Genomic DNA, 16,739 nt, shown 5'->3' with positions numbered 1-16,739 from the left:
CTTTAAGAAGAATAAAAAAATAACTAAATAAGAATATATATATATTTTCTCGAGATTAATTTTACATTAATCAGATTAATAAAAATTCCTTCAAGCAGCTTTTGGCAAACATTACTTTGCGTGTGGCTTCTCATGCAATCAACACCAATCAAGTGTATTCAAGATTCATTGCCAGTATATTTGAAAGTTGTTTAATTTCAAAATACTAAAATACATTATCTAGGAGATCTGCAGTGAGACAGGAAACGGGATGAGGGCTGAATTCGAGCAGAATCTAAAGGTTTTAGAGTTAGGACAGCATGCATGACTGTGTGGTTGAGTCTACAGTCTGACAATGTGGTTGGGATGAAGCACTTGTAACTGAGAAGATTGGAGATGATTTGCTGCTGAACACCCAACATTCTCACACCAGAGCCTCTCCTTAGTTTTCATTTTTATCTCCTCATTTCCACACCCTGCCATCCTTCTGCCTGTGACTCAGAAATTGATCTCAGCACCCCAAGATCACCTGGAGGAGAGAGGATTGAGGATTGAGGGGACTTGTTGGAGAATCCATGAGTCAGGATACACTGGTTTATCCTTTGCAGAATTTTTTGTGCAGTGTATGTGCTATGCAGAAGGGACATGTCACATTAGGGCACACTGTGAATCAAGGAGATGAATCAAGAGTGTGCAAATTGGGAAATGGGATAAGGAGAAGGATAGCTTCTATAATTAAACAGTGACACAGGGGAAGGGAAAAAGAGAACTAGCCCTTGCCAGGAGAGAGAAGAAGCAGAGGGTGTGATATGTTAGCTTCGCATAACTTTGAACTTTCCACTTGCATATGTAGGTAGTTTGACTGTCAACATAGTCAAGCAATTAGTTTGTTAGCTGATACATTTTCACAACTTTCTAGCACAGAGTGGTTGCTCTGAAATCCAACACAAAAGTTTCCATATTTCCAGATTAACTGTGTAAAACTTCCTTTTGATTGAAATTAACATGACATTTTGAAACCATCAAATTATGAACCACTAACACATAAGTTATTGTTAATGTCATTGTGCTTAGTCAATGCTTTTATTTTTTACATCAGATTGGTGGTGTGTAATTGTCGCTTTTGGGTCCTGCTTTGAACACAGATGACAATCACATTGTTTCCCTAAAGATAACAGAGTCATTGTAGTGCCTAAACCTAACCATTGAAAAAGAGAAGTGTAAAACAAAAAAATTACCACAGTCCCAAACAGGACTGTAGAACTCCAGTCATCCAGATTGTTCTGTGTATCCGAATGTGGACTTTATCACTTTTTATGTCCTATCCTTTCTGGATTCGGGTTATCATCCTGTGTATTGAAACTTAACTCAAGGCTGGTATCCAGCGCTATAAAACATGAAGTTATATTTTATTTTTTTAATCCAATTTAATTGTCAGATAGAGTCCACAACTGTAAAGTCAAATGTAATGTTGCCCACCTAGGACAACAGGAAACATGGGATTTCTGATATCAGACAAGAACTAAATCTAATTTAAGAAGTCAGATCTTTTGCAGGTAAGGTATAGATAAACTTATTCAACCCCCGCTTGTGTTTTGAGTAATTTACCAAAATGACAGCTTGTAAATCAAATATTAAATATTTCTTCTGTTATTCTAGAACTAAATCAACACTAGAAAAAGAACATTCGTTTCCAGGCACAAGTTAACTATGTGAATGTTGGCAAGCAGCTATTCTTTTCCCTAATATTGGGCATTGAATCAACGGTGAAGTTGAATGATTTTAAGTTCAAACTTTCCATTTTTGAGGTACATTAAATGCACCTCAGTCAGATATTCTAAATGCACATTCCTTGACTTGACTCACACATCATGACAATTTCAGCATCGCTGCCTGTTACCAGGAGCCCCGCCGTTGTGTAAGGTTTTGGGTCTTGGGATTGGGTGAAGGTTTTGTAATTTCTATAATGATGTTTTGTACTTTAAATGCTGACATGTGTTATTGATGTACATATTAGTCATGGTAAGCTCCAATTAGGTTTCCTGAGAAAGAGTGGCCGCAGCATATCAAACCTTCCATCCATCTATTGGTCACTGGTGGGGGATTTAAAGTGCTACTAATTCACTGGCCAGTGACACATCAGACTATTTATTAAAGTACACTAACCTAATGAATGGCCCATAGAATGGAGAGTTAAAACATTTACTGTCCTGAGAGAGAGATAGAGAGCACTGTGGAGAGAAAGAAGATGGGAAAGAGGAGGAAAAAAGGAGGACAGAGAAAGGGGAGAGTGAGAATAAATGACCCATCATATAGAGTTAGGACGTTAAAAGTGCAAATAGACAGCTGACCCTCTTATAGCTCGCACATGCAGCGCAAATGCATGCAGCCACCAAAGCCACTTTACACCCTGTGTGATAGAAGGATAGGGGAGAGAATAAGAAAAGAGAGGGAGAAGATGGAGAATAGGATGACACACACGAATGGGATGTTGAAGAAATGGAAAAAGGCGAGAGATAGAAGAAAGGTGAGTGAACCAGGATAATTTATAGTTATAGGAAATATGATTTAAAAAAAGTGACAAAAAGGACTGATGGCAAGATCAAAGAATAAGTGAGCGACAAAGAGAAACACTGATAAGGAAAAATGAATAAAAGAGAGGGAACATACATTGCTAGTCAGAATTACTGACTTCACACATTAGCAGCAGTCTTTCTGGGATCATTTTCTGTACAGATAAAAACAAATGTAGAGTTATTTGTTTGGAGACAAAAAATCTGCCATCTCAAAGAAAACTGCTGCAAATTGTAAAGAACATGAGGATATTACATTGAATCAGTGGCAGAAATTACCAGCAGACAAGTAAAAGACGTTTCTAGATGGTGATGGCAATGCACATAAGGTGGTTACATTCAATTAATGGTGGAGGGTGCAAAAAATGTTGACTTCATATATTTCCCATTCATTCATCAATTTTCTGTATTTATGTTATTCGGTTCAATTCCATGGGAGGTGGAACTTATCTCAACTGACATTACCTGAGACAAGGAACATATCACCAGTCCATTACAGGATTAACGGGCAACAGAGACAGCCAACTATGGCCAAGCTCTCACTCACAGCCAATAAACACCAATGAGCCTAACATGCATATCTTTGGATTATTGGTAATTGGGTACTCAAGTGTACAAATTCTTCGTTATGCAAACTCCACAAAGAAAGACGTCAACTGAGGTATAAACCAGGAACCATAAATGCTAACTTCTGCCTCACCATGCAACCTAGAGGGTACATTTTGAGTGTTTCAATTTTTCTTAACTGTATTATAGCCTTTTTTCCTTTCTTTCCAAATATAAAAGTAAATAATAAAATAAAGCACCATTGGTCCTTTTTGTCATGCAGGTTTTACAACCTGATCATTCAAAGTTATGTGACCTTAAGCAGTCGTATCGAAAAACGTATGTAAATTCTGTTGTGTACAAGAAGCCTAGACCAACCTATAAAACAACGTCTTAAACAGTGACTCAAATGTTGTGAAGCGAAAGTGTTGTAGGCCTCAAACTGAACTATAAGCATGTTCAGTTTGATTCCTAAACCAAACCTGGTAGTTTTAGTGCCTTAACCTAACCAGAATGTGGGTGAAAGGGAAGGTTTCAAATCAGAGCTGATATTGAACTTTAGTACTCTTACTAGCTGCAGGATTTAGTTGCCAAATATACAAAGCAATATCAGACTTTGTGATGTTCCTTGAAAAATCTACCATTGTTGCTCTGAAACACTGCATTGTACTGCACAGTCTTCCAATACAGTCTTATGGACTGGAGGACTTGTTATTGTTTCATATCTCAGTACATTCTGGTAACATATCTTTGATTAACTTTTGAAGGTATTTTTAAGTATACTTACTATTCACAATAATTCTGACTGTATAGAACATGTAAATCACTCACTGAGTATACAAATGTATAGTTTGGTCTGCATAGTGTACATACAGACTGAAAGGGTTAATAGGGTTTCATCTAAAGAGGTTTTCTACACTTTACAAAATTTCCATAATGTATATTTTTATCCAATATGACTGCTGCATATTTCTTCTGAGTTCTTCGCCTATCTGTGCCATATTTGTGCATTAGTTCATTTGTCACTTTGATAACACAGCTCTGTGTGTCTGTGTCGAGGGAGGTAGATACTGTGAAAGGCCATTACCACCGTAAGTCTATGTCAGTAGGCCTGTGAAACCCAGGGGAATCCCACAAGGGGATATGGGGTTAAAACACACACGGAGCAAAACCACAGACAGACAGACACACACACACATATAAATGTACATATATATTGGTGTGCTGGGGTTGGGGGTTAAATAGTTCCAAAACTGTACATTGAAACACCATCAATATGATCAGTGCGAAGCTGCCACACATTTGCACTTCACAGGTCACACAGCTTAAAACAGATATGCTCACCCTTGGAGACTCACCCTGTTTGACACTAAATTAAGAGGGGAAAATCCCAACCAGACTTTCTCACAAACCCAATAAGCATCCCTCTGATGATGTCAGAGTCCAGTATGAAGTCTGAATGGAGGAGATTTACTGTGTAACTGTGTTACTGATGTGTTCTACATAGAGTTAAAATAAAGATTGTGGAGGAGTGGACCCAAGTGCAGGACTCGGAGAGAGGTGAAAACTAGCAGATGATCTTAATGCTTTTAATAAAAAAAAAACCCCACTGAGAACTCAAAAAACATGGGGTATCCACAGGGCAAAAAATAACCAGCAACAGGAAAATGATCCCACAAGGATCAACTGAAAACTGTATACTGAGGGAAAGAATTACAAATGCACAGCAGATGAGACAATCTGCAAAGGAAACCAGGTGTTGCAGGGAAGCTGCAAACTAACAGAGGCGAACAACACCAAAGTAAAACAGGAAGTTACTCCAAACAAAACACAAAAATCCAAGGATCATGACAAAAGACCAGATTTCCGAGGATAAATGGCAAGATATTACCCCAACACAAGGCCTGCACTTACTTTAAAACACAACAAAATGAAGACATGAACAGAAGTGTTTACTTTTGTATAAGGTCTTAGAACTTCTTCTGGTACAGTAAGAGCTGTCCACATAAGGGCTGAGATCATCAGACTACTTCAAGGAATTTTAAGAGAGTTGACTGCTTTTGACTGAATTATGAACTGGGTATAAAATCGCAGAATAAGAATGTCCTTCCCTGAATGTGCCCATGGGTTATATGTTTATGCAGGCTGACATGACCTATAAATACATTCACAGATTCACAAAGTTTGATGTAAACGTTGATAAACTTGCAAGCTGTAAATCAGTGTGAATAAACATCCCTTTTAGTTACCATGTGGAGAAGTTTCCCAAAATTCTGACTTCCTGTTGTCACTAGGTGCCGCTCTAAATACTGTAGAAGATATCTATATACATCTGTTCAGGCCTGGACACTGATCCTACAAGTGAAGTCTGTGGATGATGGAATAAGTTATGCATAATTTAAAAGACTTTTAATTAAGAAATTTAACTGCTAACTGTGAGTTTACATCCATAAACTACCGAGAGATTACTGCGTCACTGCTGACACTGTCTGTGATGTCATCAGCTCAGTTGTTGCAAGGCAACAAGCACAACATCTCAATGCATTCATGATGATTTCTGAAGATTTCAACCGAGTCTCCCTCTCTGCTATACTTGGAACCTTTCAACAGTTTGTTAATTGCTCCACCACAGAAAATAAAGTTAGATCTATTCTATGCAAATGTGAAATATGCACACAGCTCCCCTGCCTGTCCTCCATTTAGAGAATCAGACCACACTCTGTTTCTCCTCACCTCCTACTATACACCCATTGTTCAGCAGCAACATGTCATTGTACAGGCTTTGAAAAAATGGTCTCAGAGGGCTGAACAACAGCTGCGGGTATGCTTTGAGTCCACAGACTGGAATGCACTTTGTGAGGCACATGGAGATGATATCAATGCCAAGACTGATTGTGTGACAAATTATATTAATTTCTGTGTGGACAGTATTATTCCCTCAAGGACAGTGAGGTGCTTCTCCCTGAAACCCTGGGTCACCATTGACCTCAAAAAGCTGTTGAACATGACAAAGGAAAGCCTTCAGGTAGGGAGACAGGAAGTTATTGAGAACTGTTTAAACAGCTAAAAAAGAAGATTGCAGAGAGCAAGGCGGAGGTCATGGATGAAAAAGATCACGTTTTAAGGTGAAAGAGGACCAGAATGATGGAAGCCCGGACAGATCCAGAGAACTGAACTCCACCCCTGCCTTCAGCAACACAGACCTCATATTGTACCAGTACCCACATCCTCTTGGTCACACCTCAACAATGTCATGCTCCCCCTCAGTCATGGAGCCCCTTTACCTGTCTGCACCAAGAAGAATGCCACACAAATGAATGAACATAAAGAACAACACTGCTCACCCTCCACATACCACTGTGTTGAAACAAGAAAGTTTGTTCAGAAAGAGGCTTTTTTGGCTCTATATTGAAAGATACAGGACGTCATTATGATGTAGATCAGAATAAAACTGCACGAGCAGATCCTAAAATTGTAATACCTGAAAAAAAGGGGAGAAAAATTGAAGATGCTCCCAAGGAGTCATTCAAGTGTCCACCAACTTTTTACATATGCCATTTCAAAGTGGCACTAGGGCTAAAAAAAAAAGACAGCACCACCAGGGGTATTCCATTCGACAAACCAAAAAGATTGGGACAAGATTTCACTGACAAAATCTTATTACCTGAGAAGTAGTGCGTTAAAGCCTCAAAAGAAAAAAAACTAAATTCTAACATTTGATTAAAAATGTCTTCTGACTTCTTGTTGGATTTAGGGCGTGGTCTTTAGGAAATCCCATTTACTGTTGCTGGCTCAGACCATTTTGTTGGTCCCGGCATTACATATATATTTGTCCTAAATTGTGTATTTGTTACACTCATGTCAATGAGTTTTAAGCATGGAAAGCTAGAAAGAAGAAAGAAAAACTCCACAGCATGATCCTACATACCTTTCGATGCTCAAGCCTGAAAACATAGAAGTACTGTAAGAAAAGATTATGACAAAAAAGTGGAGATGGTACAGGAGCAGGAGAAAGAAATGCTCGGAGAGAGACAAAGATGGAGAGAAAGATGTGAACTAGGCCAGAGGGTGGAGGAGAAAAAGAACAGAGTTAAGTTGGCCATTACCGATACAGCATGTGGAACAGACTTTAACATGCGTTCCACAAGGTTAACGATAAAAGCCTCGTGGCAGCTGAAATGCTCAACTAGCTTTTATCGTATCATAACAATGAATCAAAGATAAAATAAAACAAATGAACTCCAAAACGCAAGCAAGTGAAATAAAACATCTGTGTGGAGGGCTGAGTGAGCAGGCAGCAGCCCAAACAGAAGACAGCAAAATATACTATGGAGAGAGCGAGAGAGAGAGAGAGAGAGAGAGAGAGAGAAGAAGAAGAAGAAGAAGGGCATTAAAATTGTACACTTTCCTCTAAGATCTTCTTATGCCATCTAGTTGAAAAATATTTGCCTGCAGGTCAGGGCTCCCCCTCTCAAGGAAAGGCTTCTTAAAATGCTTCACAGCTATATGCTACATTAAATATCTGGCCTTTTCATCCCATTCACTGTTGCTGGCTATTAAAGGGAGCAGAGAAAGAAACAGAAAGGTGTGAACGTGACTGAGAGACAGTGAGAGAAGGAATAAAAGGAAGAGATGGTGAGATGAAAGATGGAGGTATGCCTAAAGAAGAGGACAGGCTAGTTATTTAAAAAAAAAAAAGAAAAGAAAAATAGAGCCTGAGAGGTTTGTTTGATTTTGCAGGATTCATTCATTTTAATGTTGTGCCCAGCATGCCTCAATCTGTGTGTGTGTGTATGTCTCTGTAAGCAAAATCGTTTGTGTGTTTTATGCCCTTGGCAAGAGCAGGGGATCTGGCCATTCAGAATGGACAGTAGTTAGCCACCCACTGGAGCAAGCTGTTACTACTTCCTCTTCCCTCCCCCTTGCTTGCTCGTCATCTGTATACAGTTCATTATATTCATAGCTTTCTAGATATTTGGTAGTTTGCTCAAATGTGTAATGTGTTAATATCACAAGCAGGGAGTGAATAAAAGAGGTAAAATAACAATTATTTTGGTGGAAACTGTTAAATGCATATCAAAATCTAAGTCTAAATCTGTACAAGCATATTCGTATCTCAATGCATCTTATAAAGCGTTTAAAAAAATAGTTGAAATTAGACAACTAAAAACCCTTTTGTCCAGTATTTTAGAGCCTGAATATCAGAAAATGAATGTAGACATTTACAAAAAGCCTGCTGACTGTTTTGAATGGCTTTTCTGTTCGTTCTTTCAGCCTGTTTGGTGCAAGGACCTTTTAGAACAGCTAGTATTAAATTTGAGAAAATAACATTTCTCATAAAGTTTAAGATTACATCTGTATTACATTAATTCAATAAAATGCACAACTGCCAATTGATCAGATCGACTTGTGCTTTAATGACATGGTTATTAAGGAGGTTATTAATCGTGTATTTTCAATGTCTGCTGCAGTTTTTTTTTGTTGTTTGTTTTTTTTTCCTTTTTAGTCATCTTTTCTTCCTGTTTTGTCTGCAGCATCTGTGTTGCTTTTTCAGTCTGAGGTAATTATAGATTGTGATTGGGCAACTGATGCCAACTCCACCCGTTTTACATGAGCATGTCCAAATGCACAGTTGGCAAACCTTAGTTGACTTACTGAGGTAATAAGGTCAAGGTCAAGGTAACGTTTATTTATAGAGCACCTTATAACAACCTATGTTGACCAAAGTGCTTTACATAAATAAATAATAACCAGCATCGTAGTAACGCTTAGCCAGATCTTCATTATTAGGGGTCAGTCACCAGATCACCAAAAAAATACCCTGGACATACTGAACCAAGTACAGGCCTCAGAATTTCTCCGACTCCCCTCAACTATGAGTGCCCTGACTGCTATCCACTGCAGGCAAGACACTGACTGCTCTTAAGTACCTCAAGCAGCCCCCAAAACAGACGGCAAACAAAACCTTAAAGGGATCTTTGCATTGACTTGCAATTTCCCACTGTGACATTAATCTTTTATGTAAACCCTATGGATCCGCTCAGGGCTGTCATGTAGAAGGCCTGATCAGATTGATGCTTTTAAAACTTTACATAGGGTTGGGAAAACACCATGGCTTACATTACATTAAACTCTCTCCCAACTTCAGTCTAATACATGGTTAAACATTTCAACTTGCTGCCTAAGAGGGTGACGTGTCCAGGTGAAACAAAGTGTAGGCACAAAAAAAACCCCACACCAACTGTAATACATAACTTTAAATGTCTCGGTGACTCCAAGCTGTTACGCGCAGCTCTTGCCTTTATCATTTTACAAACCACCTCTCAAACAACAGGAGTAACAACTTCACAAATGAGTCCCTAGATTTGTTCACTTCATTTGTTAAATCCTTGAATAAACAATGTGCTTACTGGTATATTTCACTTCAACGCTTACTGGAAAAAAAACAATACAATTTGTAAAGAATTAGAGACAAAAGGCAGATTTCAAAACTGGAAGCCTGTTTTTAATTGATATTGCTCTACTGTAATAATCCTGAAAGGCATAGTCTGGAGTAACACATGTAATGTTTCAACCCATAGTAGTTTAAGTTACAGAATCATAGGTCTCTCTTTTTGCATTGAACAATATATACAATGTGAAATAAATACATTTACACAAATGGACATTATTGTTGGAGCACACTCGTATGATACACGTCACAAAAATATACAGGTAATTGTTTATCTTTTTTTTTTTCTTTTTTCATTTACTGATGTGAAGCACATCTAAAATCTACAGACATGTTTTCAATAACACTAAAGGGTCTTCTCTCAACAACACTTCTCCACCTTTCAAGGGTCTTTCTATCCTTAAATACCCTTTTTTTTTGTTCCAATATTCCCAAAGCTTCTCTCTCCCTTAAATATTTTTCATATTTGCAAATTCCGACTGCTGGGTAGGCTGCAGCACAAGTGGCAGTTACATTGGGGGATTAAATACAACTAAATTACTAAACATTGTACAGCTGTAGATAGACACAGTTTGGCCTTAGCAGTTTTCAGGGGCAGGGATGTTAGATGGACAATACTGATTTGCACAATGGCTCAATAACTTGTCCCTCTGCTCCAGCTAAGCTACTGTTACATGGAGTATTTGCTGCTAATGGATCTAAGCTCCAAATCAGGGCAATAACATGATGCCCAAAGTGCAATCAGGTCAAAATCTTTGTATGGGAGGCTAAGTGAAAAAAACAAAACAAAAAAAACTTGTCCGTCCCCCCACTGCACCTTTTGGTGTGGTTTTAATGCTAAGTGCAGAACTCTCCAAACAGATACATCAGTATTCGGATCTACATTCCAACACAAACATGTGCAACTTTCGCCTTGTCATTGTGCAGACTTAAACATATCAAATTTCAACGCGGAAAAAAGTGAATGTAAAGGTCAAATGCTTTTGCCTGTAGATCAAAGTGATATTGTTGCAATGAGCAGCAAATTACCTCTAAACCTCAGAGAATCATGCAGTTTAAGCCAGTCAATTTTTTTCTTCAGGGCTCAGCCAGAAAAACAAAGTGGCACCACTGTGAACCATTTTCAGTTTGAAACAAGGCTATTAACCCAATTCAGCTTAGCATTAATCACTCCGGAGAAGCGTGAAACATCTTTCAGTCTGCTGAATAGTTCAGGAGTACACAGGTCTGGCTTGACAACTGACAATAAATAAATAAATAAAACTCTAACAGAAGAAAAGAACAACAACAACAACAACAACAGTAAGACAACGCCTTTCTTCCAAACATTTTGTCTAGAGTAGAAATGTACAGTGAAGAGTAATAAATGACATCTGTGTGACAAGGGTACGGTGTTCTACATTGCATCTGCAACAGGAAAATCAACTGTCATTGGGAACTTGACCTACAAAAATCTTGCATTTCTTTAGTGCATTTCCTTTAAAAAAAACAAAACAAAACAACATACAATATTTTAATAAGATTTCTCAAAGCTGGTGACACTTAAAAGTTAAATATGTACTTTGTGGTTTCATTTCAGCAGACTGCAGAGCCATGTGTCCACAATGTCAAGAATGCATGATGAAGAAAAAGCTTTTTCCCATCAACCCAAAGTGTTTCAGTTTTTGCAAAGCAAGATATCTCTTCAGGAAATAAGCTAAAACAGGAAATAAAGAGTATTTTTTCTTTTAATCTTTTGTATTTTTGAGACAGTAAGGGCAATGACTGAGCTGAGCTGTATGGTAGGCAGATATGTACAGCAAGTTTATCAAAAAAGAGTTACCTACAGTTCTGAGTTACTCAAAGGTCCTTTTCATTTCAGCTTTATTCAACCTAAAGATATACAGTATATTGTTTATTCTACAGGAAAGTTACACAAATGATCCCTTTTTAAATAGTCGTAAAGGTGTTTCTTCATTTGGATACTTAATATTTAATTATGTATAGTTTGGTAGAGATGAATAGTGTAAATTTATCCTGATGGTCTAGTTAAGTTTCTAGAAGAAGAGCCTTATGTCAGGTTCGGCTGATTGTGAGAGAATCCGGTGCCCAGACCCCCAGTCGACAGATCTGACAGACAGACAGACAGACAGACGGACGGACAACATGGCCTCTACTCTACTCTGGGTTGTCTAAAGAAGAAGCACACTACACAACAACGGGAATCACCACAAGGAAAACTACACAGCAAAGCCTTAAAGGACTCAACAGAGGAGGAAAGGATCAAACAGAAAGGAGACGTAAAAACAAAAACAGACTAAATCATTTTTTTGTTCTTAATAGGAAAATCAGCAAACATGAAACACACAGGCTGAACTACTTTTTTTTTCTTGATTTTCTTGATTTTGTCTCCAATAAAATGTCTTATGTTAGAATTATAATCTGTATAATTTACAATATACAGGGATTAAGAAGGCTGAGAAAATACCCCTTACTAATAATACTGATGGTTGATACAGAACGTGTGATGTTAGAGATCAACTACACTTTAATTGCTGCTCTCCTCAACTGTGACAAGTTGCCATTTTACATTAGATTACACTTTCATCTAGATTATAAGTTTTGGCATTCTTATTCAACTTTAGAAATCAGATAAAAAACAAAACAACAACAAAAAAACAAAAACAAAACAGTCTACTTGTTAAAGCTGTGATCAGTAAGCCACACAGTATATGTACTGTGTTAAGTATAAAATAAGTGTCTCGTCATTTGACTGAAAGTGTAGCACGACTTCTTGTAAGCTCTGCTATTCCATTTCCTGAATCTAGGGAAGCTGTCTGAATTTAAACAAGCAACATTATTGGTGCTGACTAGACTTGAAATCACTGTCATAAAATGCACTGCCCTTCCTTTTAAGTCTGTTAAAACTACAGTTGAGCTAAATTAGTTAAAGTCACATCTTAAATTCTTATTCTGCAAGATCTCAATGAGTCAGTTTATGTAGAGGCTAATGTAGCTGATTTAATTAACAACAAGGTAAATAGGTAGATAACAAGACAGGAGGCACATTTACGAATATCATTAAAATTGCATGTGATAATTTCCTCTTTTCAACCTAATCTGTGAGCCTCTTTTTATTATCTTTAGTTGTTGAGACTGTGTATGCTATTAAACAAGGTTTCAGCGTCACAACTTCTAGTTTTCTGTGAAAATCAAATGGTCTATAATAGGAAAGGGGGTAGAAGATATAGACTGTATGAAATATCTGGCTGTAGCCTCCCAAGTTAAAAGTGAAGCAATGTGGAAATCACTTTGAACTATGTTCTGTGTAACAGCCGGCAGGGGAGAACTCCTAGGATTTCAAAAGAAAGGCGGTTTGTACAGATGTTTTGGGCAAAAGAACTACATCTCACCAGATTTGTGATCCACAAAGTTAACATTTCCCCAAAGCATTTACAGCCTCTAGTTTCATTTCTTATTTAAAGAAAGATGATGTCCATTTGAGTTTACAGTTCCATTAAAGGTCATGTATAAAGCAGGGTCTGCATTGTGGTAGGGTTATGTAGTGAGTTGCTACCCCTTGGGAGGATGCAGTGTCCAGAGTTCTCAGTCAAAATTGCCACTTGTTCACTGCATGTGGTAGCAAAAGACAAAGATGCCAACTGCCAAAAGCTGTGAATTTCAAACTTTGAAACACAAGCCCACAAACCAATAAGCAGTGGTCAGGGTGGCTACTTCCATCTATTTTTTTACAGTCTGTGTAGGTGAGCTAACAGGAAGCAGACAGTGCCGTATCATTTGATTTTGCTTGCAAAATTTCTCACAGCACAAATCTGAACTATGAGGAAGTTAGTCTGACAGTCCACCTCTTGGTAGAGTGGCCAAAAAAACATGCACATTATGGTGCAAACTGTCAAAAAAGTTATTATTATCTATTGTCGGTTTGCAACGCATGACTGTGATGCAATGTGACTGCAAAAATAGCTTGATCAAAAAAGATATTCTTCAAAATTGCTCACTTTGCTTCAAACAGCTTTTCTATGAAAACAGCAGTAACGAGTCAGTCTGACATTCCTGGTCCATGTTCCTCCTGACATATGTTCACTAACAATGACATGTTGACTGATATCTAATAGCTTATGGCAAGTTACACAGAGAGGAAGAGAAGCAACACTTTTTCTTCCAAGTCCCCCCACTTCCAATTTTACGACTGGCACATGATGCTAATATTGCAGATTTTGTCCATATGCATAAACCCTCCTTTAAAAACCACTATTGCTCAGAGTTTCTAAGATAAACGGATTTGTTAATACATTATTACTTGTTATATTATATATTTATATATGATAACTGCTGAAAGTGGTCAGGCTGATAGAAAAAAGGAAAGACATATTGTTTGATTCAGTTTTAAGATGACGATATTAAGAACAGAAACAAAGCTGTGCTATGTCATATACAGGATGACAATTATTTACAACCCTAATATTAGTATCATTGCTAAGCTTATTTTCAAGGTGAAAATTAAGAAATGAAATAACAAGGAATTTAAAGCAACAATAGCTGTTCTTCAGTCAGTTTTGTCAGCACACCTTTCCTTCTGGTTTGTATTGCGTTGAGTGACTGAAACTCCCGCTACACTCTTTGAATGAGTCACAAAGAAATCTCTGCATGGACGCGAGAGATGAGCTAGAAGTTGTGAACACTAGAGGGCAAGGAGGGTAGAACTGAGGTGAGAATTTGTTGTTTGTGGAGTGTGGGTAGTGAGCATGGGCTGGACTATTTTCTTGATGGCAGAGTAACAGACTTAAATGACTATTTACTTGTATGTGGAGAGCTGTAAATGTAGGCCACAAAGCAGCTAAAAACGTTTCAAATAGATGTCCAAACACAAGAGGAGAGTCTGACAGAATATTTAACCCCGCAGAAAATATGGACATTCCGTTTGTCAAGCCAATATGAAATCCATTCTCGGCTATAGAGGAAGTTTGATATTGTTGAGTAAATAGGAAGTAAATCTTTTTTTAAAGTCTGTCAAAGAAACCTCATGTGGTTAGACACAAGTGTAGTCTTACTAAAACACACCAGACATCAAGCTTTGAAACCATTTTTAGCTTCATAAAGTGTACACACACTGTTACAGTGGTAATACTGACTAATTTGGGAGGCCAGAGTCACGGTTACTCTGCAAATACAACAAATGGTAAAGTTGTAGTTGGGGTAGGGGGATCATGGAAGACCACGTACTGACTATAGGAATAACCAGAAAGTTTTTACACTTGAAACAGTTGTTTCCAATTCTGGTCCTAGAAACTCTGAGCCCAGCTACTTTTCATAATAACCGGAATTTGAATTACTGTTAGAACAGCACAAACAGAACTCCTGAGGCCCAGGACTGAAAACCACCTAAAATCAGGGACAGTTTTGGGTTATGACAGTAAGGTTTGCTGGCATCCTCTGAATGGATGGTTCCATTCTTTGGCAGGGCAAATCTCCTCTTCTTTACTTTCTGTCCTTCAATCCACATTTCACTGTACATGTACATTTTGACAACAAATGTCATCAATACTTCCTAAGTGTTCATTTTTTCCACTCGTCTTCTTCTGGGACATTCAAAAAAAAACCTCTGTTGTGGGAAACAGGAGGAAGAGGGAGACATGAGTGCAGTCTTGCAGTCTTTCAGAACTAAAATGAAGATTTTTAGTTTTTTTGTACACGTGTCCTCATTTAAGTGGTAATATGTTCATTGTCCATCAATGCACCTGGGTTTTGTCATCATCAGGGTTTGGAGTCAGTGTGATAACTGTTAAATAAGTAACTGACATTAAGTAAGTGTCTGGAAATCTCTTCTTCCCTTGGTCATGAGGGGTTATGTCAATCTGTCCACATCTTCCCTAAAACAGATTCAAGTGAGCACCCCTTTGTCCAGGACTGTTGTTTTGGGTTCAGGTAAGAGGTTTAGATAGATTATGTTTTCATAGGGTGATGTGTCAGCAAACAAACCTCAGGAACTAAATTCTCTGAGGCTGTGTGTGTGTAATAGTGTCTGTGTGTAAAGGAGCAAGAGGTCATTCAAAGGTATTGATCAAAGTTTGAGATGAAGCTCCGATGGTTCAAAGTGGTGTACAGATGTCCTTCCATCTAGTCCCTGTCCTCAGACCTTGGCTTCCAGCAGCTCCAAGAAGAGTTTGTGCATTGGGACTTTGCCATCCTGCTTGATGCTGTAGAAGTGCTGCACAGCCTTGGTGGAGGTCTGACGGAGCAGGGGGAGGGTCATGAGCAGCTTGCCTGCCCGGCGAGGATCCTCCTGGTGTTGGGAAGCCTCATAGTCCTGCAGGGCCTCATGAAGGACATCCTGGAGCTTCTGCACTGCATCTACATCCTCAATATGCATGGAGTCTGGAGGAAGAGGAGAGAAAGTGTGAGATTGAAATTGAAAAGAAAATGCTTCATCAGGCATTTGTTGAACAATTCACAATGCCATTATGCTTTCTTGTTGTTGAAGAAGACATTTAACACTGAAGGCCTTTTTAAAAATAAGCCCAGCCTAATAGCATGTAGCAGAGCCCTTCAGATTTTGCTGTGGTAAACACTCTAACAAATTACAGAGGAAGTGTTGAACAGTCTTGTGTATTTGTCAGAACCTATGCCCCCCCTGCCTGCTGTGTTATTGAATCAGTTCATCCGTGGAATAGATGTGCAGAGGATTTAATCTGAAATCCAAACAGGAATGATGCAGGGATGCTTCAAGTAACCATACTTTTGGATAGGAAATTCTATAAATGTAAATTCTATTGACTTCTAATTGATTTTCATGCCTGCTGCAAAAGTGCAACATACTTACATTTGCATTCAAACATTAATCACTGGAAAGCATTTTATTGTGCAAGTTTGCGATTTAGCAATAAGCTTATTTTAGTAGTATTAAAAGTACAATTATCAATAAGATAGGATTCACTGGCTTAAAAGAACACCCTGAAACACAGCTTTAGGTTGAAACTAAAGGCTGGAATGGGGCTTCATACCCTGCTCTCCTTTGTGTCTTTAACATGTGGATCTGTGGGTGTGATGAATGGACAGGTGAAGAGACCAGTAGGTGGGGAAAAAAAAAAGACTCGTAGAATGATGAAGAGATGCAGCAAGCACCAAACAGCCTGTGCATCCGTGCATGTCCATAAGTACACGGCCGTACACATCTGTAATCTCTCTTTGAG

General features: G+C 38.3%; 1 protein-coding gene across 3 annotated transcripts in view; it reads right to left on the bottom strand.

The window, feature by feature from the left end:
- Positions 1 to 9,581: 9,581 nt before the first annotated feature.
- Positions 9,582 to 16,739, bottom strand: part of esrrga (estrogen-related receptor gamma a) — a 71,949-nt gene continuing 64,791 nt past the window's right edge. For all 3 annotated transcript variants that reach the window (XM_072380328.1, XM_072380326.1, XM_072380327.1), the window contains exon 9: positions 9,582 to 15,924. In XM_072380328.1, coding sequence (XP_072236429.1) covers positions 15,680 to 15,924 — 245 coding nt within the window. In that variant the 3' untranslated portion in view covers positions 9,582 to 15,679. The remainder of the gene's footprint in view (positions 15,925 to 16,739) is intronic.

Source organism: Leuresthes tenuis, unplaced genomic scaffold (assembly GCF_036924035.1).
Source record: "Leuresthes tenuis unplaced genomic scaffold, fLeuTen1.0.hap1 SCAF_2, whole genome shotgun sequence".
Taxonomy (NCBI): Eukaryota; Metazoa; Chordata; class Actinopteri; order Atheriniformes; family Atherinopsidae; genus Leuresthes; species Leuresthes tenuis.
This window is presented reverse-complemented; position numbering and strand designations above follow the sequence as displayed.